Source organism: Amblyomma americanum, chromosome 7, assembly GCF_052857255.1.
Source record: "Amblyomma americanum isolate KBUSLIRL-KWMA chromosome 7, ASM5285725v1, whole genome shotgun sequence".
Lineage (NCBI taxonomy): Eukaryota > Metazoa > Arthropoda > Arachnida > Ixodida > Ixodidae > Amblyomma > Amblyomma americanum.
The window spans coordinates 111,747,538-111,771,552 of record NC_135503.1 but is presented as its reverse complement, the minus strand read 5'-3'; the positions used below and the strand labels follow the sequence as shown (position 1 = coordinate 111,771,552).

Sequence of the window (24,015 nt, the reverse complement as noted above, 5' to 3'; positions counted from 1 at the left end):
GTTGTAGAATACAAGTGAGTACGAATATCATCCCCATGAGTTCCCTACAACAGCTTTTATTACAGGTACCCATGGGCTAAGTGTTGAAGTAAATAACGTGTTCAACTCCTTGTTGCTGCGCACATGAGAGAATAGAAACGCGATATGGGCTGAACAGCGAACTGGATGTCAGTGTGTGTATTTAGACAACTAGGGGCTCTTTACTGTCGCCTGGCGTGGCACAGCCCATAGGGAGAGCTTAGATAATACGAATAACATTGAAAAATTCGCAATGGCGAGGGGGCGTGAGGTTTTAGGCGTCTGAAGAAATGCGACCACACAAAGTGCCGTAGCGCGGTACTACGTCAACGTGTGTCTTGACAAACACGCTTTCTGAACCTGTGAATGGAACAAACCTTCTTAAAATTGATGTTCTTAGTGAGTTGCTGCGCTTATGCGGATAAGAGCGCGGGATTCAAAATACAGCAAAATGGAAAGACAGCGAGAAGGTAGAGATTGCCCTCTGCATGTCCACTTTGCTTTTGGAATGCAAAGTACAGCAAAATATTGCCAGGTGGCGCTGAAGCAAAAAGACGTTGACGCTGCTGGCGCGCGGATTGAAGGACGTTGTAGTTCGCCGTTTCTCCCACTGAAGGGCGTGCTGCCGAGCCCTCTCTTACCGGATCCCTGTCTTGTCACCAACACCGCGACAAAACTGGTGGAGGTGCGGAGTACGGGACATGAGATGTCCCGTACCCCAACGGTTAGCCGGCGCTCCAGTTCTATACCCGTCAAGACGCCCGTCCACTGTGCTCCCCACCGGATTCGAGGCTTACCACGTGAGCCTGACCCATCGGGTATGTCCTCGGAGCAACTTGGCGCCGCCTCAATGCGTGGCGCGACCACCCCAATGCCTGGGGCGCCCACACCCTACTTCACGCTCCAGAATCCCCGCATCCCGAAGTCCTTCAACGGTGACATCTTTGAGGACGTGAAAGACTGGTTGCAGCAATACGAGCGAGTTGCCGCATTCAACCAGTGGGATGACGCCGCCGACCTCAGAAACGTCTACTTCAGCCTAGACGACGGCGCTCGGACCTGGTTTGAAAACCGTGAAGATCAGTTGTCCTCTCGAAGTGAGTTCCGGCGTAGTCTCCTAGATACATACGGCAGCTCACATCGTCACGAAAGGGCAGAACGCGCTCTGCAATCTTGCGTTCAGCTTCCAAATGAAAACGTTGCAGCGTATGTAGAGGACGTGACGCGCCTCTTCAGGCGCGCGGACCCTGCAATGCCCGAGGACAAAAAGCTACGCTATCTTGCTGGCCTTGTCCGCAGCCCTCCGAAGACTGTAGACGAGTTTCTCACTGAGTCTTCCACGAATAAAAGGGTTAATTCTTCAGCAAGGAGCGTCCGCGTACGATGGACCCGTGTCCGCCGCCTCCGTTTCCGGAAAGTTTCCATTCCACGGCACCGACACCTCCCTGCTACGCGATCTCATACGTTCGATTGTGCGCGAATAACTCCGCCAGCTGCACAGGGTCCCTCCCACAGCTCTAAGCTCCATAGCAACCTTTGTCCGCGAGGAGGTGCAGCAAGAGCTCCGGCCGTCCTTTCCTGCCGATGAGGCTCGTCCATCCTCTCATCCTGTCTCGCCTGACCGTCGTCTCACCTACGCCGAAGCACTGCGGTGCCCTGCTCCGGCTTCGGCGTCCTTCGTTCTAGCTTCTGCTGAAGTGCCGGGGCCGCCTGCACCCGTGCTGCAGCACGTGGAAGCTCCCCGACCATCCGCGCGCAAAGCCGACGTGTGGCGCACATACGACCGACACCCCGTATGCTTTCACTGCGGTGAACAAGGTCACCTGTATCGGCACTACCCCTACCGCCGTCTGGGCCTCGAAGGCTTTCCCGCCGATTCTCCTCGACCGCGCTATGGTGAACGACCCCGGGCCGCCGCGGATTTCCTTGAAGACCAACGTTGGCTTCAGTCTCATCGCCAGCAGGCCCGATCTCCATCCCCAGGGGTTTTCCTTCACCATCTACTGTGAGTTTTTCCCGGGCGGCGCAAGGCCGGTCGCCCAGCCCACGGTGGGAAATCTGAAGCCAGCGACCTTAGGGGGTGGGCTCGCTGGACATCGCTGTGCGTGGGACCCCCCATCGATGCGGACACGACATGCAGACGCCTTGACGGTTTCGAAGTCCGCGGTCATCGTTCACTCCGACACAGCGACGCTTCCTCGACACAACGACGCTTCAAATGTTTCGAGGTCCGCAGTACCCGCTCGCTTCGACACATCGACGCTGACACATGACGGCGCCTGGACGATTACGACGCCTACGCTCTCCTGTCCCTCCGACGCACTGGCGTCGTCAGAAAGCACACGCCACACCTACGAATTCCCGGTTCCAATGCCTGCAGAAAACGACGCCTGTGCCCGATCATCCCCTCCGGAGCCTCCAACTCGCGAGCGGCTTTCCTTAGACATACCTGTGATTCTGGATGGTCGCCACGTTCGAGCGTTATTAGATACTGATGCTGATTATTCTATTCTAAGCAGCCAGCTCGCCACCATTCTCAAATGGGAGGTGGCCGGCTTGGCCGAGTCACGGAATGTCTCCTCTGCGGGAATGATGCGGCCAGCGCGGAGGCAGAGGCGCCGGGACGCGCTGGTGGTTTCTCGCCCTCCAGTGCTGCTTCGCGCTGGATCTGCAAGTAGCAAGGCCACCCTTGTGGCCCTCAGAGGCTCATGTACGGTTGTTTCCGATGCTGTGTCTTGGTTGTATTTGATTCCATCGTACAATTTCTACATTGATGCTCCATCGAGAACTCTAGACGAGCCACTATGCTGGCGAAGCTCCTGTATGCGAGCGGCGCAACTACGCGGGAGCGGGCCGCATTCAACGCTAGCGCGTCTCGCGTTACTCTCCGCAGCGGTGTGCACTTCACACCGTCATGTGCGCTCCGATGCGCGCGCTCATCCCTATGTTATTTGGATACAAATCAAGCACTTGCGACACTCCTGACATGCCGGCTCGCCGTTCCCTCCTCGTGGTTCATGCGAGACCGCACGCTGAATACTCTCGTTTTTCTTCTCTTGGCTGAAGTGCACCAAAGCGGGTCTAGATGCTGAAACTTCGAAAACAGATGCAATCTCATTTATTGCATACCACCCGCCGAATGTTACGCGATACCTTCTTTAGCTCCAGGCCTAAAAATCCACGACAGCGAGCGATAGAAAACTGAAGTGGTTATCTGGCGATAAGTGCCATGCCAATTCAGAAACCGTGTTTTCAGTATAACAGGTGTTTACGCGCGTTGGCTGCGTTTTTATGGAGGAAAAACGCTAAGGCGCCCGTGTGCTGTGCGATGTCAGTGCACGGTAAAGATCCCCAGGCGGTCGAAATTATTCCGGAGCCCTCTGCTACGGCCCCCCTTTCTTCCTTTCTTCTTTCATTCCCTCCCTAATCCCTTCCCTTACGGCGCGGTTCAGGTGTCCAACGATATATGAGACAGATACTGCGCCATTTCCTATCCCCAAAAACCAATTATTATTATTATTATTATTATTATTATTATTATTGTAACAGGCGTTAATAGACGACGCAACTTGCGGCGTGAGAGCTCAACCACAATAATTACTTTCTCGCTTTGGACAAAAATTACCTCGGTGAAAATTTCAGAACTTTAAGACAATAAACTGTTCTACGTAGCCTGCGATTGCTTGTAAATTTACTTGGGCCCCCTCAGGGTGAAATTAAAGACTGTTTTTGGCTCAAAACCATTTTTATTGCAACTTTAGTATTTTTATACTTTGATGTAGGCATTTTTGAAACTTGGAAAGAATCCACCTTGGCGCAAGTAAAACCATACACACAAAAGAAAGACAAGGAGACAACGGACAGGCGCCAAGCACACAGGTTGGCGCCTGTCCGTTGTCTCCTTGTCTTTCCTTTGTGTGTGTGGTTTTACTTGCGCCAAGGTAGATTCTTTCCAAGTTTCAAAAATGCTTAACCAACTTGCCCCGCAACATGCCTTATTGATGTAGGCAGTTTCATGACTTCTAACACTGGTTATTGGTACTAGACATCTAGAAAAGCAAAACGGGTTTTTCCGAACTTCCGACAGCGAATGATGTTTAAAAGGGAAAAAGGATGATATTGTACATTTTCATACCTTCTTTCGATTTCTTAAAGATAATTATGCAATATAAAGGTGCTTGCTCTGAAGTATAGCGAAAGCCGGAATTTGTCAAAATGTCAATGAAAAATAGTGTGAAATGTTTTACAAAAATTTGAATTATTTATCAATTATTGAGCGGTGCTTGTTTTCTCGCCCTTTCTAAATATTCAAACTGCGCTCACCTCCCGAAAAAGATTTTTTTGTTTTTGTGCAATAATATTTCAAGCTTTGATTATGCACATTAGGGTAAGCTTCCGTAAATTTTTTTGAACAAGTTGGAGATGATCGAGATCACTGTCTGAGACTTTTGGCGTGGAATGACCCCATAGCAAAAGCTTCATAACGATAGCATAGCAAGATGACCTAAAAACGCAGCTTTAAATAGCGCTTCATAATTGCCATCGGGACGGCACAAATGCGCAGTGGTCACGCGAATCAGTTTTTGCATTGTGGTCACAACAGGCGATCCCTATTTTCATTTTCGTGCATAATTAAGTTATTTCTGTGTTTTATATAATTGGTTTTTGGGGAAAGGAAATGGCGCAGTATCTGTCTCATATATCGTTGGCCACCTGAACCGCACCGTAAGGGAAGGAATAAAGGAGGGAGTGAAAGAAGAAAGGAATAGGTGCCGTAGTGGAGGGCTCCGGAATAATTTCGACCATCTGGGGATCTTTAACGTGCACTGACATCGCACAGCACACGGGCGCCTTTGCGCTTTGCCTCCATAAAAACGCAGCCGCCGCGGTCGAGTTCGAACCCGGGAACTCGGTGTTTTTGATTACAAATTCGCGCTATCAGAAATTTTTTGGCCAGTGCTGTCTTCCAAAGAACGCTGAGAGTTGCGGAACACGAAGCGTGGATTTTATCATCGTTGAAAAAGTTAGTTTGGTCTAAAATAGACATTAAGTAAAATCTTGAGCTCTGATCTTAAACCTCATGATAGGAAAACTTCGCCGCATGTGCACGTGGTAGACGCGCGCGAAGCCATGGGTGAGTAGAGGGTCCCATGGGAAGATAACTACCGAAATTTTTCTGGCATCCTGAAGTGAGGATGACACTGGGAAGGCTGTTTCATTCATTGTTTTTTCCTGATCTAGATATAGTATTGTTGATGCCGTCGATGACCCTAAGGCTCAACGCGTGAGTTGTTGACATAAAAAAAAAAGATTACGTGTCTTGGCGATGCGAATTTCGGGCGCAGATCCAAACTTCCACTGCCGGTCTCTTTGAAATTAGATCTCGTCACGTGTTCTAGTTCCACCAGTCCACAAACAGCCATTAAGATTCAGGTATGCGGTTTTCGTCGTCGTCTCCCTCATGAATAATGTATTCCAGATAGCAAGCTTCTTTAATAAATAGGTATCTAAAAAATTACAGATATTCTTTCACCGAAGCTATGCGCTCACTTCCGTGGTTGCAGCAACTCGGTCTTTCAGATGTTAAACATGCGCTGTGCGCCCTAGTATTCGTTCAAATAATAGCGACAATAATAAAAAGCGCGCGCAAAAGACAAGCATATCAAGAGGAAAAGGCGAGAAAGAAGTGTAGAAGGTCTCAGCTTGGACTTACCGGAGGTCTGTCTTCATATTTCACTACAGGCGCTGCTCCTTGAAAACTTAGAACAAGCCGAAAACGGAATTCAGGCAAGTAGTTGAAAAGCAGTTTATAGAGCACATACGGCCGACAACGTTTTAAAGCCCAATGCTTTGCGGTGCAACTGCCAAGCGGAGTGTCAGTCGAATGCAAGCAATCTGTTGGTTCGCGCGTTTAGTTAAGAGTCCATGTATGTTAAAAAATAAATCCTTAAGGTGTACAGCGAAATACAAGGTTTGACTACCAGAAATATAGGTATTTAACATAAGGAATGCTGAAGGAGCGAAACCATGATTGGCCCAAAACTGGTCTTCTCTCATTTTAATGTTTTTGTCACATCGAATAGGGTGAAGCATTTTGTATAATGTCGTTTTAATGGGTTCAATTTGAGAAATAGCCAACGGATAAGTAGGGAAGGAGCAGATGCACATGTCAGATTACCGGAGTGTGGAAGCAAATGAGGTTCCTGAATATTTCCAGAATTTTGTGTGCGACTTAAATGACCTCTTGAATACTTCATTATCACAATAGTGTTGCAACAGTATTCATGGTTATCAGCGAAGATTGAAACATAAGCTCTTCCAAAGGTTTAGTTCCTATAAAAAAGGTTTTACCAGTCTGCGTGTTTGTTCACCCTGAAAGTTGCTTTTTTCGGCATCATTTGCTTGGTAGTCACCTAAGAGAAGTTGCACCTTGATTTTTGGATTTAGTTTGGGACAACACTTTATTTTATGGCTAAGAAGAACGTTCAGTTGGGCGAGTTGGTATATATGCATCTTTTGTAAAACAGCGCGAATAACGACGGACAAGAACAAGAAGCTCGTCCCGTGTCCTTCTTGTTCTTGTCCGTCGTTATTGGCGCTGTTTTACAAAAGACTTTATTTTATTCCTGCTCTTTAACTATTTCCTTTCATGGTTATAAATCCGGAGTGCTTCAGTGTCTGCAACCGAAGTCGATCTTTCAAATACTTCCACACCTAAAGTTCTGTGGACACACTAAAACTTGTAGCTAAGTGCCCAAGCTGGCGGCTTCAGCCTTTTGTTTTTGCTCCCGGTTATTATCCATATTATCTTGTATACTTGTAGTTTAAGCCGTTGCAAGAGGAATGTGCTGGAGCAACGCCAGGACGACACTTCTATTCGTCTCTCTTGTATGCATGGTAAGTGCTGATTGTCATCCTAGATTTTGGAGTTTCACAGAACTATTTGTGCTGTTTTCTTGCGGTTGAGGATATTTTAAAGCTGTTCATAGCCTTATCGGGTCGCAGTGGGTGCCGGGAATTGCGAAATAAAAATGCAAAGGCGCTTGCACATGGAGGGGATGATGTCATTGTCGGCGGTATTGTACAGTGAAAGAACAGCAAGCAGTGCATGCAATCTATGCTTGTATGCTTATTGCTTCTATGCTTGTATGTCATCTACGATTATTCGGCTATGCACTGAAACCAATTATTTTATTCTGCAAAATAACATAGGTAAAACATAGGGCCGCTTGTCTTACGAGCGTTTCCTTGATCAGCTACGTCCACTGGCGACGAGAACAGGGTATGACAAAAGTGTTGCCCTTCAGAAGAGCATTGTATATTTACCACGTGAGGTTGCATGTGCGGATTCCGCGCTTAACACTTCTTCGTTCTTAGAAAAGTGCCAATAACACTAACAAGATCACTTTTATTTCCGCGCTGGCGTTTGATACACAGCAGGCATGATATATTGGAATATAGCAGCCGTTTGGATATCAGTACTAGGTATTACAGGATTCAGTGCTGCCACAGTCTTTGAGGCCTTGGCACCCTTTTCGTGCGTCGTTTTTTCTTAGGGGCCCAAGATTTTAGCTGCAGGGCTGCTGAGAATGGTAGCTATCGTAACCTACTTCGCTGTCGGTGATATCTAGCGGGAGATGTCACGACCACAGCGCTGTGGCAAATTTCGCCCAAGGCGAGAGACATGTCTAAAGCAGTTTTGCCCTCAGTACGCCCGCTTAAAGCTCAAAACTCTAAAGAAATGCCCTCCATAGTGTCGGTATGCTCTTGCCCAGCTGTATCGCGCATGCCGTGGCGATCTCTTATGTGATTCACATCGAATTAACATGGTGAAAGGAATGGACGTGATGCCTTTTTAGTAAGATGCGCAGGCACGCCTTGCCAACGCCGTGTGCTTTGTTCGTAGGAATCCAATTAGGGCATGATATTTAAAAAAGTTTTGTTGTTTAAAAGGGAATTTGCTTTTTTGCAATTGCGAAGAAAACAAAACGCCTAGTTTTTAATATTTATATCCTGCGTTAAAAAAGACAATGTGGATCGGAAAGTGAAATAGCTACATTGATTTGATTAATGCTCTCCCAAAATTAAGCTCTTAGCTGAAAGGCATTCATAGATGTATTTCTGTTGCCAAACATCTTCGAAGCTTGCGTAGGTGACTCTGTGATAACAACTTGGGAAACGACTGAGGCCGCACTGAGCTACCAACAGTTGCAGACCAATGAAGCTCCTGTTTTTATACATGACATATCGAACTGTGTATAATTGTTCACATAATATCAGACCAAATCAAAGCTGCCTTACCAGTGTGCAGTGAGCTTGTACAGATGGCATTCCTATACTGTCTTGCTGCTTGCAGTGCATGAACGGATTCAACCTGTCGTCGCGGGCGTTCGGCTACCGGGATAAGCTGAAGCAGAACAATATATCCGCATATCTGCCAGATGTCACTGACCTCTCGAAATGGTGTAAGATATACAAAACGCGCACCTTCTTGTAATGCGTGAAACACGAATTGCCTCTGTTACATTCAGCCTGATTCAGTCGCTTGTTTGAGGTCTTGCCTCTGTTCACACTTCGGAATATAATAATTTCATGAATTAAAATGATAAGAGAGACCTGATATATTTTCATTGTTGCTGGCATATTTTTAGTGCGTCGATATTTGAACCTTTTTCAGTCATACCACCTTGTCCTCTATTTTGTGATAGCTTTGCAAAACGCTATTATACTTGCTTAGACTCCCATTAAAGCCACGTGACCAAATTTCAGTTATATAGCAGACTGCACGCATTCTGTAATTTCGCCTGTAAGGCGCTAACTTTTTTATGCTATTTTGTCTGCAGTAAACGGGCGAAAAGCCTCGGACTCAATCATCATGGGCCTGGCTGGAGTTAGCTTAATCTTCGACTTCGTGCTATTTGTTGGCGCTGCAAGGGTATGTACTTTCTGCAGACGCAAGCCCCAAGAAAGATGCACTGAAAGCTTGTGCTGGATATTGTTGCCTGAATTGGAGGTGGTGTTCGTATGCTCAAATTTCCAAACCTAGTGAATATATTAAGCGCCGGAGGATTGAAAATAATTGTTTATTTCAGTTTGTGGTATTGAAACAAGAAAAATTGTGTTCTGATTGTTTTTACTGAAATAAAAGTCCCCTAACAGGTAAGCGTTAATCATATGTGGGCATTAGGTACACGTTATCGCACAGCACTGCCTATCACTCTGTTTAGAAATTGCCTTACTTGTGCCTTGACGAAGCATATGCAGCTGGGATTAGATTCTGGCAACCCGTTCCAGCATGCTGACTTCTAACACGCACGGCGTGCGTGTGTTGTAAGTGATCAATGTCCTGCACATACCTCCTCTGCCTTGCGCTCTCAGATACAGGGTATGAGAAACAAGGACGCGTGAATAGTAATTAAAGGGACCTAAGCTGCATCAAAGGCAAAGGACCGAATACACTTCGAAATAAGCCGGGCGTATCTGGGTGACATTTTATTGAATGCTGTGAGGTTATTTCGGGCATGCAATTACAATGCCATATTTAGTGCACGAACAAACAAGATGCGTGACACAATAAGAGAGTGTGAGCATTCATACAAGAAGCACTGAACATGGTGATTTCGTTCAGTGCCACAATTCACTACTGGCATGCTTCTAACGAAAACAAACGTCCTTAAGATATCGAAGATGCTTATTGAGTGTACGAAAGCCTAGAAAGCTTTGCAAAGAGCGATGGTTCTAGCTACAGTCATGTTAAAAATGGGAGCCATTTTTATGATCTACACCACTATGATCTGCATATGCATGCTATGTGGTACTTGAATAAGGTATCATGCAACAACAAATTATAAACTGTCACATAGTGCGTTTAGGCGCTTACTGTTTCAAATCACTTTCTTATTCCACTTCCATCCTCAGGAACATGCTGGAATGATAGAGGTGTCCGGGTTCTGGGGTTCTATCGACTGCGCCGCAGACGCCGTCATTGGATTCTTATCGGCCAACTACACCCTACCACTAATTGTGAGTAGCAATCTCAGGTGTTCTTTTCTGCTATGAATAGCGTATATTTGTAATGTTAGGGATCGCTAACAGCGATGGCTAACTTGCAAGTGTAGTGGTCTGTGGCAATTCTTGCGGTATCCTAATAACCAACAAACAATGCTCATTCTAACCTACGACGTATGAAACACGTCAACAACTTTAAATTGCTAGCTACTTGTTGCCCTCAACTCACACCTAAAATTTTGCACTGAAATGAGTGGCAGGGTACGGTATAACAGCAGCACGGCACGGTTAAGATCCATTTATGGTATGCACAGAAGCTTTATGCTACTGATAGGGTGTGCTTAGGTAGGAAAGTATTCAGCACAGGAAGGTTTACCTCTAGTTGCTTCGTGTTACCCCCTGTAACTTACAGCGCCCTCTACCTTTAACTTGCGCTTGGGCACTAAAGTGGAGCAGCTTCGGCTGTGCGTGGCAGAAAAACCTTAATAGTTCTTCTTGGAACATGGGTTTAATGGACACCCTTCGGTGATCCTGTGTGTTTGTGAGTGTGGTAGTGTTATGAATGCTTTGGAAAAGGCCCATTCTGCTTTCCTGACAAGCTCCCTAATGCGAAAATTGCTATAAGAAGGAATTGCCACTGCGTTTTTATTCCCTGGCTTCCCAAAGCTTATTGATGACAACATGGCCGAAATTATAGTAGTATATTTCATTCCTCTTTCAATTGTCCTACCATTGTATATTCCTCGAGAAAAATACGATCGACTTCTTCATAAGTTGTGAACTGCTGCACACAGTGGCATTGAACGCTGGAGAAAAAACTTTAATAACAATCTGGACAAGCTACCACGATACCTTTCCGACGTAGATATTGATGTGCAAAAAGCCGCCTTGCTCTCAATTGATGTTTTGTATTGTAGCTTTTGGAAGATGAAAAAATGGAAGATGAAGAAATGGCGGTAAGTATTTACTTAGAGTGTAAATTCTTAGTTAATGTCTTGTAAATACAGCAATGAAATGAATCTTGTATAGGGCGTCAAACCCAAAACATTTTGCAAAGAACCGCATCATTCTGGTATTGGCGTTAGCAGTGTTCACTTAGGGGTTTGATATATTAATCGAAATCTCTGTATACGATCATTTTTGTCTTTTGTCCCTATCAAAATGTTTCCTCCGCTGGTGAAAATAAGAATTCTTAAATAAATATTTGTGGCAGAGTGCCGGAAGGCTCATGCGCTGAGCGAATTCGACGAATTGCACGCTTCTAATCATTCGTCACCATCAGCTGCAGATTTAAAGCGGTGGGTGTCTTGCAACCTCTTCTAATCCGTGGGTAGTTTAGCAGATTCTGTCTTTACGAATGCTTGATGAGATTTGAGAGGCCTTTGTATCTGAATGTAACAAATTCCAACTTTCATAGTTAGTTGGAAATTTAATCGAGGCCTTGGCGTCTGCGGGTCTTCCGCTTCTTCGATGTCAGTTGTTCTGCTGTTCTACGCTTCTAATAACATGCCTTCTACGACTGAAGGTGGAAGGAAACTAGCAGTGGGCGGGTGGCTCATGGGTTTTCACTGCGAAATAACTATGTCGATCGGTCAACCCCGAGCAAGATCTAGGAATGTTTGTATGCTTGCGGTGTTTGTGGGTTTGTACCAAGTGAAAACAATAAATAAAAATATAGCATCCACTTCTGGGATTCAAACCCACGGCGGCAAGAACATATCGGCTGCGCAGGCGGCTGCTCCAGAGCAATAGGCTACCACTCCAGTGGAACCTCGCCTTAAACTGCAGAACAGTCTCACGCTGTGCATTGTACAAAGTCTTCACCCACTAATACTGCAACCAAACTAATATTCGCGCTTGGTGATAGGGACAAAGACATGTGCGCTGCATGGGTTGGCGTTGACAACGCTGTGGCAGAAACGCGGCACTAGAGAATTACTAAAGCATTGCCAATTTTGCTGCACAAAACGCAGCACTAGCTGCACCTTAGGCCACCGGCTTACGTTAGGTAAACTGATGATGAAAAAGTTGAACACGCGCATCACTGGCTCCCTGGGTAAGTGGAAACCTTAATCGGCTTTCAGTTACGTGACGGTGGTGCACAACGACCAAAAAATAAAACAGAGCTTTCGCGCAATATTTCATGCTTAGCATGCTAAAGCACCAGCAATTTTTGAAGGTTGCTTCCTAGAAGTATTTCGCAAAACAGAACCTAAAGTACGTATTTTGTTATCTGAACTAAGGGCAGCCGCAAACACAAAGACACTGGGGATTGCTGGAGCTTGTCTTCGTTTGATAAATTCTAGAATTCAAGTTGTAGACAGAGTACAGACAACTTTATTAGTCGTAACGAAGAAAGACGGAGAATCTGTATTTAATGAGCTAAATGAAATGCACTTTAACATAGCCAATATATTTATCGAAACAAGGCTTTCTTTAAAAAGCCTTGCGCCTTTTAAAGAAGCTTAAGTGTTTACAGCAGCGCGGCCACTGCACTTTGTCAAAAAAGCTTATTCACACCCCCATTGTCCTTGTTTTCTGACACAAAACAATTTCTTGCGAAAGTACAGGCACTGGCCGCTGTACTGAAGTTTGCCCGTACCGTATGTCCAGACGCATTAGTACCGCCCATCCTGTATCTGTTCAGGAAACTAATGCTCAGTACTCTAGAGAGTCTAAATTTCTTGGTATTGTCAAAGAAACGCACTTTGACGTCTTTATACAAACAACCAATCACCCATAAGCCCAACAAATACCAGGCATTATTACAGCGGGCACTCAGACACAAGGGAAAAGGACGAAGCAGAAAGCAGAACAGGGGCAAATGAAATAAATGTGCTTTCAAAAGTCAAAAGTGCTCTGAAATCAGCAGATCCCAAACAATATCAGTGGGAATAAATGCGCGCAACCTGCACGCACCCTACCGTGCCCGCCGTAGGAGGTAGGTCCATGCCTCTTGGACGATCTCGCGAATTATGGCACTGTGACGCGCAGGAACACTGAAATGCAGAAAATGACCGATCTGGTGACTCATTTTTATGAACATACTTGACCGACTAATGGCGTAAATTTCTGAACAGAAGGCCACAAACTGCAGCTGATATGGACCACCTTTCCTGTTTTGATAAACTAATACGTAGCGATCTATAATCTTCTTGTGGCACATCGTCAGAAGGCTAAATTTATGAAGCATTTTGCAATAGACGTTTCATAAACGCAATGTTGCTGCCGGGGACCTATTTATCATCCACGTCATTTTCCCCCCTTAGGTTCCTGAGAAGGTAAGCTTAAGCGTGCTTTAAATCCGAGGAGGCAACGGCTCGCGCTTCAGCCTAGAACGCATGGCTAGATTTTCCTAGAACATAGAGATGTGAACAGCACATGAGCGGAGTTTAAAGCTACCTCATGCGCAAGCAACCGTAGGCTCTTGACCGTTAGGTCTAGTGCGGGAACATTCTTCAGAAGTAGTTCTGTGTGGAAGAAATCAGCATTTGCTCGAGATTTAATTGTTCGCACGGAGACGACACAGTTATCCGCACACATAACTGCTGCGTGGTACTGATCATGTGGAATGCCTATGTTTTTCAGATGTGAAATTGTCACCTGTATTGACTTCTTGAATATTGTAGTTCTGTTTGACTTCTGAGAGGCACAATTAAACGGTCTTCCTTAGAAGCCTGTGTTTCAGCCACGAGAAAAAACAATGCACCGTGTGTCACCATCATTGCGCAAATTTTTGTAACAGCATGTCTAACGAAGAGCAGATTGAATAATCGTAACAGTCACCGCGTTGAAGAGGCGTTCCTGGCTTTTTCTGACGATTTGAAAATTGACCTACGTTGAGGGTGCGGTAAAATCGACGGCAGGAACATTTTCAACACCCTTTTAAATGACCATGCGTTAAATGGTCTCCGTCATGTTTGCCACCGAGTGTGCCCCAACGCAGCGCACTAGTATTGTTGAGTCCCGTTGTTTGGTTCTACCTCATGGGAATAAAATCAGATGTCAGCGGACGTGGGGTTTTTAAAAGCAGCTTAATCAGTTATAAAATACCATGAAATAAAAACCCATAGAAAGGGGCCAAATTATATGCCTCATGAAATTATCTTCTTTTCTGCAGGATTCGTATAGGCTGCATCATGTCAAAGGGCGATCGGCAAGCGGTTTCCTTTGTAACGGCTCCTGCACTGTGCAGTCGGAATTCTGTGCGCTCTCTAGCTGTTGCTTTATTCTGTAAATTAACCAAGGATCTCGGGAGCGAATTTCTAGAGCAATGAAAAATTCTGAGTGGCCGATTCAGTAAGCGATCAATAAGGAAAACAATTATTGTGGGCAAATTGCTTCAGATATACCCCTCCACACTGGTCTAGTAAGAGTCAGGTTTTGAAAATGTGTATGAGTGACGACCATTTTTTCAGAGAACTTCACGTAGACTTTTCAGTGCAGCCGAGATTATTGTTAGGTTTATCTGCAGATAATTATTTAGTTCATTGCGCTGCACCTTGATTATTCAGGTAAATTTGTGAGCGAACTGCACACGTGCTGAAATATTGAGCGGTTATCAAGGTCAGATAGCTCACCGTTATGAGGAACCGCTCAAAACCGCGCATTTTTTTCATGTTCACACTAAAGCGTTTATTGCGTGCGACAATAACGACTGTCACGGTTCATTTGGCAGGATACTCTCTCGTACAAATGGCGAACATACTTTCTCGATAGTTACACCAGCGTTTATATAACGTGCCTATCTACGATCGTTATTAGCACATCTTTTCCGCTTGCTACTTTTTTATGCCATCCAAATTTAAAGGCGTGTTTGTATCTTTTCTCCTATTTTGTGTTAAATGTGCAACGTATACTGTTGACAAAAAACCTGAATTTTTAATTTTCTGATCTTCCTTTCCTGTAAATTTTGTATATTTGTCCTCTTCGGCGACAGTTTCATTAGATAGCTCCAAGTTATCGGCTGCACACTTCTTAAGGCTTCTTTAATTTTTCAAATAATTCCTCTCACATCTTAGCGATCATGTAGTCAACCGTGCAGTCTCCAAATAAAGAGCATTGTGTCCATGAATTAAAACCAAGTGGTTCACGCATGGGCGAGAATGGTCGTTACTTGTGTTGTCTCTGTCCGTCTTAGGCCCAGGGCCAATCCATGCATTCATTTGACTATTCGCTGTATGCCTCGATAATGCTTGCGGGAACATTGCCTCTATCTCAGTGAAACTGCACCAAGTACATAGAACTGCAGAGTTAACAAGGTATTATTCTAAGCCTCGCAGCAACATTAAAATCTACTCTATCACAGATGCAAGGCTGTCGAAACCTTTACGCGGTTATACTTTACTCCCGGAGTAATGTCTAGAAGGTTCTGTGAAAAGTCACACCAAAATATTTCGGAAAGACTGGGGGTAACTCCCGCTGCATAACTAATGCAAAAATTCTGTGCCTGTTCATATACCGTTCATTTCTCTAGGTTAAGCTCCTTTTAGCTCAAATGCACTAGAAAGTAAAAGATTGGGCAACAGCCGCTACATCACAATTGGTAGACAACCGTAAGCAACATTAGGAGGAAAGCGGATCATGCGAACTCGCAGCAAATAGTTATTTTTTATCTTTTAAATCAGTTATTTTCTGTCATTACTATTTTCTAATTACTGAGCAGCACATATAAAAAAATTTCCCTATTATATCCTACGTTTCTGTGAGTGTGGGCTTCCTTTCGTGGCACAGCCTTCGTGAAAAGTATACTGCCGAAGGGATTGGCTTCTAGATGATGTCACTACGGCGCGAAAAGAACAAGGACAAAAGAGGCACAAGAACACATCAGGAAAGGCGCCAGTTTAGCTTCTAATCTCTCTTTCACACTCAGGGACCGTAATGTTACGAAGGCGGGGGGAACTTATGTCCTCAACCGTCCCAAGCTTGGAACTGTCAAATTTTCTTAAGAGCCCTGCTACACAGCTTGGCAGCAAACCACTTGGGCTGCATATTTTCGACAAAGACAGTACTTCATAACGAGCCCGTCTGTTCCCGCCATTTTATGTTTAAGACTATTTCTTGGGTTAGTCACGGAAATGAACGATCAGGATTTGCTTATATGTTTTCACTGAATACTTACCAGGACCATTATGTTTGAACCACTCGCCTTCGGGATACGACATGTAACCAGCGTTAGGTAGCTTGAGAAATTATTAACACAATCGTTACGCCACTGCCAATGGCGCTGAACAAGTTTTCCACCGCCTCTGAACTGCCAACAAGAAGTGCAGCGGATCGCAGTAGCGTACGGATGATGTAACTGCCTGATCCGTGGCTCTTGGGAAGTGCACTATGCATCAGGGTCTGGGTTACAACCTGCGGTTCGAAATCGGTTGCCCAGGTAGCCCAGTTAGTGCACAGCACTGTGGCCGTAGAGTTGCCGAAACTTGGTTTGCGCCTTTGTGCGTACTAAAAGCGACGGCGTGCTTTATTTAAGTATAGGACAAGAGAGTAAACAAGTGACGACACGGGTGCAGAACCAACAGAATAGGTGCGGAAAAAAAACTGCCATTTGTACCTATGCTCACAGTAATTTGTATACATGTATGAAGTTGTCTTTTCGCTATGGAAGAGGTCATGCGTGCCGGAACGGCAACTTCTGCGACTCTGGCAGTAAAAAAATCGGTTACCTTTTATAATACATTTAGTTCTGTAGAAAACCGCAAAATGCACATAAGTACTCGAGCGTGCTTTTGCATTTATGCCAGCACCACGCAGTGTTAGCTTTTAGGTCTTTGCTGACGCTGCCGGATATCTTTCCGTCGGATGAAAATGGGGGACGCCCGCATTTGCTTTCTATCCGTGGTTGCACAGTCAGGAGGGAGCGCTCTTCTGTCTGTGCCGGTTTTCCGCCTTACTGTTGCTCCGTGGGCACGGCTGAGCTTACGAAAACGCTGTTCATTTCCGCTGCCGCCTGATACAGGTCGGAAGAGCTTGCTTAGCATTTGAGGATTTCGATTCGCGTTCCAAGCCTGCCGCTTGAGCGAAACAATTCTAATAATTTGTTTTTGTTTTCTCGAGTCTGCATGGTAACATATGCTGATAACTTTAGACAGCTTGATTGACCCCACAGAGATGATTGGATGGCAAAATCAGACAATGAGCAAAAAAATGTGTCAAGAATACTAAAAAAACACCCAGACATTCTGGACAAAAGAATCTTTGAGCGGGAACCCGTTTATGAACGCCATATTTTATGTAATGCACGATTTCAATATAACAAATTATACATCCGCAGATCAGCCGACGGAGGTCTTGTATCTTTTTCTCTTCATGTTTTTGCTGTCGAGAAAAACGCTAACTATTGATTTCCTATCGCTGTTAGATGCGATCGGTGGAAACACTTCTGAAGGAAGATTTTGTTTCCCATGTTTCCTAATTAACCCTGTCATTTGCCAGGGTTTAGCCACGGCCTAATCGGATAAACCGCGGAACCACAGAAATCAATCGATGCCATTGGCTGGAAGGGCTTCATTTAGGGGCATTTGCCGCTTTATTCTTGAGTTGTACCTGACTGAAGTAAACGCTGAGCGTTTCGCTTGTTCCTCGCTCATGCCGTTTTTCTGAACTGTATTTTCTTCAGATGAGGCTCATTTTTGTCGCATTCTCGCTCATCTCAGCCTCGGAACAAATAAATTGAAAGCCGGAAATGCTACAGAAACATCCCTCTCTCGTATCAAGCTGCCTTAGAATCACGGTTTCCGGCGGTGTGACGGTAATTCAGATTTACTAAGAGAGCAATGACATCACACGTACGTACTGGACCGAGTCTGTGACGTCGCGGTGTCACGTGGTGTGTGACTCCGTACAGGCGGACACCACCCCATGTTCCGAGGTCATTAGGAGTGACATAAATTGCGATTATGAGGTTGTAATTGGTCGTATTAGTAATTATAACAAACAAAATGAAAACTTTTGCAATTACAGTAATTTCTTTCTCTTCGGTCTCCTTTAGAAATTTAGTCGTCGAGTGGAGGAATCGGCCATTGACGTGAAGTGTGAAGTTTGCGGCGGCGCTACAAATAGATCTAGAATTGTGATTGTGCATGTTTTGACATGAGTTTTGGTGGAAAAATATTCTGAAATGTTTCAGTGGTTATAACGCAGAACGGAGTTAACTGACGACACTACCGTGTTTTTGCAGGCAGTGGAAAAAAGAACCCAACTGCTAATTAGCAGGGTTCCACCAGCGGTGAGTGATCACAAAAAATGATTTTCAGACATTAAGTTATCGTACTCGGGAGACACCATTTAATTCCTGGTTACGAGACCTATTGCCGAATGTATATTTTCGTAAGAGAAATCTTGTGTTCAATTAAATTGATTCTGAAAGTACCAAGCAACTACGGATTAAAAAGACAGGTTTGCAGAATGCTGTATAGAGAGAAGTTTAGAAAAGGCACGAAAAACGATATTCTTAGGGAAAAAATATGACACGCCGAACAAAGCTCCTTTAGGTCAGAATCAGGGTTTCGGGACCGACTTGGAACCTTCTACGGGATTGCATGGATAGACCAAGTGAAGTGCTTTGTAAACCTTTTTGTGTTTCGGTGCTACATTTCCGGAAAAGGGGTCGCCGCTATGTGAGTCACTTGAAAAGGTGGTGGGCGGAAGTTACGAGCTAACAATGCTTGTTGGCTGAGCTTCGGGGAATGGACATTGCGATGTCGTGAAGCCTATATATCTACGCTTAAGAAAAGCAGTCAGTTCTCTCAACAAGAGACTTTAGTCTGAGCACTCTTTCTACTGCGCCTCCCTGACAGGCAGATGTCTGTCTAAATGTTCACCGGCCGGCCGATATTCTTAAAAGAGTAGCCAGTAATCAAGACCTGTTCAACTACAAGGTGTCGAATATATAGATAAGAACGCGAGGAGCCATTTTTTGAAAAATTTAGAAGATTTACTTGTTCGCTGCATAAAAATGCCGACGATGGACACAGATACGAGAACACATAAGTCCTCCATATGACCGCTGTATTCGTGCGCTCAAAAGGACTGCGCGCTGGAAACTGGCGCTTTGGTTTCAGTCGCCATTATTTGGGAGAGAGCAGAGGAGCAGAGGGACGCATCTGCAGAGTGGTCGTGTGAAAAACAGGCGAGTTAATCAGTGGAGCCATCTGTCGACGAGTGGTGCAATAATGTCAGCCGACCACCCTGTCTGGCCAACGTTAGGTCTGACAGCATCGCTGCTAGGCCCACCAGTTCTGTTGCTGTTCGAGGACGCTCAAGAAGTTGACCTTGAGTATATGCTGATGTACTTGCCGCGCACAGAGTGATTTAGTGCGTTAGCAGTTGTTCAGTCGGTGTGTGGAGTATCGCGGCACAGCCGCGCTTTATGATTAAAATGTGTCGTGATTGAAGCCCGAATTGGAATAATGAGGGAAACGACAAGTACGAAAGGAGAGTATACGATTGCAACAAAATTAACACAAACTGACATAAAAAAAGCTTGAACGGGTGCCGAGAAAGGCGGTTCCCTTTATCTACAATAATGTCTCCGCACGTCAGTCACATGACTTTTAATACGAGCCAACTTGCCGCAACTAACCCAGCGTAACCGATTTTCCCGACTAGAATTTATGTATCAGATTGTAAATACACACTACCACGTTAACGTCTCTGATATAATAACATTTTCGTCCGGACATGCAACGAGGGAGAGGCATCAACTAAATATGGTACCATTTCGTGTAAAAAATAATTGTTTTAAATCTTCTTCTTTCCACAGGACAGTAAGAGACTGGAATAACTTAAATAATACGAAACATACTCAACCTTCCCTTTCTTTTTTTTCCACCAGTCTCGGCTGGCGGTGAGGAAGCTCAGATATGCCTTGTTTAGCTTTTGCCGTGCATTTTTTGACTATTTTTGCAGCGCATTGCGTTAACAAATAACATTTGTTGTAGTAACCTGGCAGTGTGCTTTTGTCTTGACTTTGTTCTGTTGCCTGCGATTATTTTTGAGCTGTATTATATTTGCACCCTGCTAAAATGTCTTGTGGATTGCACTATCTGTAAATAAAAGAATAATAAATAAATATAATAAACCATTGAGGCACACTCGTTTATCGTAGATAAAGCCCCAAATGGGGGCTGAGTACCATGCTACTACTTGTAATATAGTAATAATAATAACAATATTAACAGTTACATTAATTACGCGCAGATGTTATGCTAGATCATTAGATAATAGAGGTGGTAATACAGCTTCCCTTTCCATTCGCATCGTTTTTTGGTGCTGGTTGGGCACTTTTGCCAATTAAACTAGATACGGAATAAGACATTCAAATAAAATGAAAATCATCATCTCTTTACCTTGACGAATTGTTTTGTTCCAAAAGTAGAAACGAGGAATAAGTGATACATTGAAAAGTTTCTGCGCCATTCTGTTGTGAAAGTGTTGGAATGTTTATACCGATATGAAATTTTGTTCTTAATATCACCGCAGACGGTCAAGCAGATTCTGCACTTCGTATACGTGATAATGCGGCTATTATTAAAGGTAAGAGTTTATGTTATTTTTTACGTGTGGTAAATGGGGCGCCAAGAACTTCAATATGAACTTCAATTACTGGATTGCTTTACTACAGCAGCAAAAAATTGTCTAGATTAGCAAATCTTAGAAGCAGGGACTCACCCGCAATTTTCTTCTTTGTACCGGTAATTAAGGGATTAGCAGCGACCATCACAGTGTTGCAACGATTAAAAACTGATCATAAAATCGCATTACAACAAACGCGAGAAGTGAGCTTTACATGGTCGAGGGGAGGACCACGCAAGACATTTGTGAGCTCACATACAATAAATGGTTTCATAAAGGAGGACTGACTGAAAGCAAGAATTCGCTTGAGATTGGCTCTGTCCCGGAAGAAATTTGCTTTGGTTGTTTGTAGATGAGCAAACGGTGCAAAAGGCTGCGTACAGCCCGAGTGGTGCAGGACAAGTGGTGCCTTATGTTATTAGCCTTAGTCCATTTCACGAATTGTGAGCGATGGTTTAGTCTTCAACTTACCTAACAGCCCGGTGATTTATTTTTTTCTTCATTCAGTCGGGTCTATAATAGACGGAGCATTGTAATCAGTGTTTGTTAAAATGTTCGAGAACATACAAGCTCGCCAAGCGTAGAAGACTGTCAACTAGATTGAAAAATTGTTGCGCATAAGTGCAATCTTCTACTTGGGCTGAAAGTCGCAGTTAGGCTATGTAGTTACAATCGCGGTCAAAAAGTTGACGGGACGCGTATTCTGGGTAAGCAGTTTATTGCAGCTCTGACTCATGCTTTAATTGCTTGCTACCGTTACTAGCGGATAAGGCATGAACGTTCACTTATATATTTCCACATTTAAGGCGACTGAATTACGTGACGGTGCCGAAATAATATTTGGCCGCACACCAGCGTTCCATAAAATTTTGATCGATATATGTGGCGACTACAAAAACGAACATCAACGCGAGAGAGCATCACGCACATTACGGTGATTTTATAATAAAAAGCGATGCACTCATAAAATTTGATTGCGAACATCGCTTCCTGGTCCTCTCCTTGCGATAGAGCGGACACCTTAGCGCGCAATCCATCAGTCTTGTCTCCTGCCGTAAAATGTGGGCGCAGTCCGTCGGTCTCGGGTTTCATAAATATAGCGATAGTGTAAACAGTTGGTCATGCAACTTCATTGAAAACGTCATTTAGCGAATTTATAATGAAGCGATCAAAATTTGTTTAAGCAATGCGCCTGATGTGCTAGAAAATAAGTACTGGCTTCTCTGCGTAGACCATTCCGTGAAACTGATATCGGTTTTCTGTTCATTAAAGACACCGAGAAATAAGGTACAAAAGTGGTAATGTAGCTTTCAAGCCAAAACTCTTCGAACGAGGCGCGAGAAAACTGCGTGAGCCGTTCACATAATTGAACAAGACCGGCGTAGTCTGGCTGTCTAAAAATAGACTATAAAATTTACGTTGTAGCATGATTTTGTGATCAAATCGCGACAGCTTTTATGGTGCGAGGGCAGCTTTGGTCAAAGAGTGCCATGGCACCAGGTATTTTAGTCTACACAAGGTGGGGTCAAATGCCTATTTCTCCTGCATTTCACCCAAGAAAAACCAAGCACGAGGTGAGGAGAGAACTTTGTACTGAGTGTACCACCGATGGTTACCCGGCGGAAATGGGGATCGATTCCCGCACCTTCTGCAAGCCAGACGGGAGCTCATATCATTAGGCCACCTCCGCTGTCAACTTCATATTCCTTGAGGCGGAAGAATTCATTTGATTCACAATAACAACTAGAATACCATGACTTGGCTGTAACGCATATAATGGCGAACCCTAACCACCATAAAACTGTTCTTAGGCTTCGTTCACAGTTGGGCATTCGGCGGCGAGAGCGAGCGAAATCCGCAACGCCGAAATGATGTCTCGTTCACGCTTCCTGGCCACACGTCGCCACTCGTCGACTGTGTGTACACAGGCATGACAAGAGGTTAATCGATGCTGTCTACGTACCATAACCGTATGCACGCTTATGTACGCTAAATGCAGCTTTTTTGGCGGACGTTACGACATTTCTAACATTCTCATTTAGAAAAACAAGTTTAGCCTAGTGGCGCCATCTGGTGGTTAAGAGTGGAACTATTGTGAATATACCGACGCCCCTTGTAAGCCTAAAAGAGGCAGAATCATCGCTCAAAATAAAAAAAAATTAAGCAAATATATCACTCCTACCTTTTGCTTACGGGTGCGATGAGGCAAAGCGAAAGACTGCTGGCCCATTTATGGCCAGGGAACGCGCTGAGAAAGGCAGTCACAACGACGAATCCAGTCCGAAGTAAGGCATCCTGCATTGTAGGGTATCCTCCAGGTTTGTCGCCGCGGGAATGCAACCTGGTACTCGCCGTCCTACTGGCTGATGAGAATCAGAGGAATTTTTTCCGGCGGCGGAAATCGGTCCTGGACCGATCAGGCTTTCCGGTTGGTATTTTGGCGGAATCTCTGCCGCGGCAGTGGATACCGGAAGTTCTCGCCGCCGTATGTCCAAGTGTGAACGCGCCTTTATAGACTCACAATATGCAGTTTTCAGTTACACTTTGAATACGTGGATTCTCTTGGGTTAATTATATGTCCAGCCCCCTTGCTGGTCTTTGCCAAATCGTCTTTAGGACGCCAGGACCATTTTCGCCCACTCAGCCAAGGAACGTTGTGCAGTCGGTATGTTCCGTTTATTCTGTGACTTCAGGAACTTGCCGTATTCCATAGAAACCGTGAGATTCGGATTGATACTCATTTTCAACCTTTTTTTCAGGAACTATCGGTTTTGTTCCATTTTACTGATTTTTAAAGAGAGAAACTGTTCATATTTTATCGTCTTCTGCCGTACAACCATTCTTCTAATATTCTATTGCAGAATGACTTCACAGACGGAATATCGACGTTAAGGCTTTAGCATAAAGGAGCTTAGAGCAAGTTAAAAAAGCCATCGGGTCAAACCACTGTTATTGCCAAAAACTGATATGCTGTAACGATGACAGGTTGGAGCTTGGAAAAGTTTGACTTAAAATACGCATTTGATTTACATCTACTTCACAGAGTGTCATCCTATGCATCCTCTTCGAGTATGAAGACCATTTGTACCGGAGAGAAATTAGGGAGGACCATCACACCTTGATTTTTACCAAGGAGCACACTGGCCATGGAATGCCAGCTTTGACATACTGAATTCGGCTGCTACTACGAGCATTGGACTTCTAACAAGAGAAACTCTGTAGTAGGATAACGTCATAAATAATGGCAGATGAGTGTCATAGAAGCCTCTAGGGAAGGAACGTATCCAATTTCTAGTCGTCGTGATTTTTTTTTGTAAACTCTCGCCCAATCTTTCACGGGTAATTGGGTGGGATGGAAGATATGTGAGTTAACGATCACCTTAGAAGTTCATGATAACTCAGTGGTAA

The 24,015-nt window shown here is 44.6% G+C and overlaps 1 protein-coding gene across 1 annotated transcript; it reads left to right on the top strand.

Annotated features, from left to right (window-relative positions):
• Window positions 1–6,839: 6,839 nt before the first annotated feature.
• LOC144098009 (uncharacterized) lies at window positions 6,840–23,779 on the top strand. Its single transcript, XM_077630581.1, has 8 exons — window positions 6,840–6,915; window positions 8,375–8,483; window positions 8,862–8,953; window positions 9,937–10,041; window positions 10,944–10,982; window positions 18,212–18,259; window positions 20,515–20,568; window positions 23,651–23,779. The coding sequence occupies exons 1-8, from the start codon at window positions 6,862–6,864 to the stop codon at window positions 23,777–23,779; spliced, it is 630 nt and encodes a 209-aa protein (XP_077486707.1). The 5' UTR covers window positions 6,840–6,861.
• The last annotated feature ends 236 nt before the right edge of the window (window positions 23,780–24,015 follow it).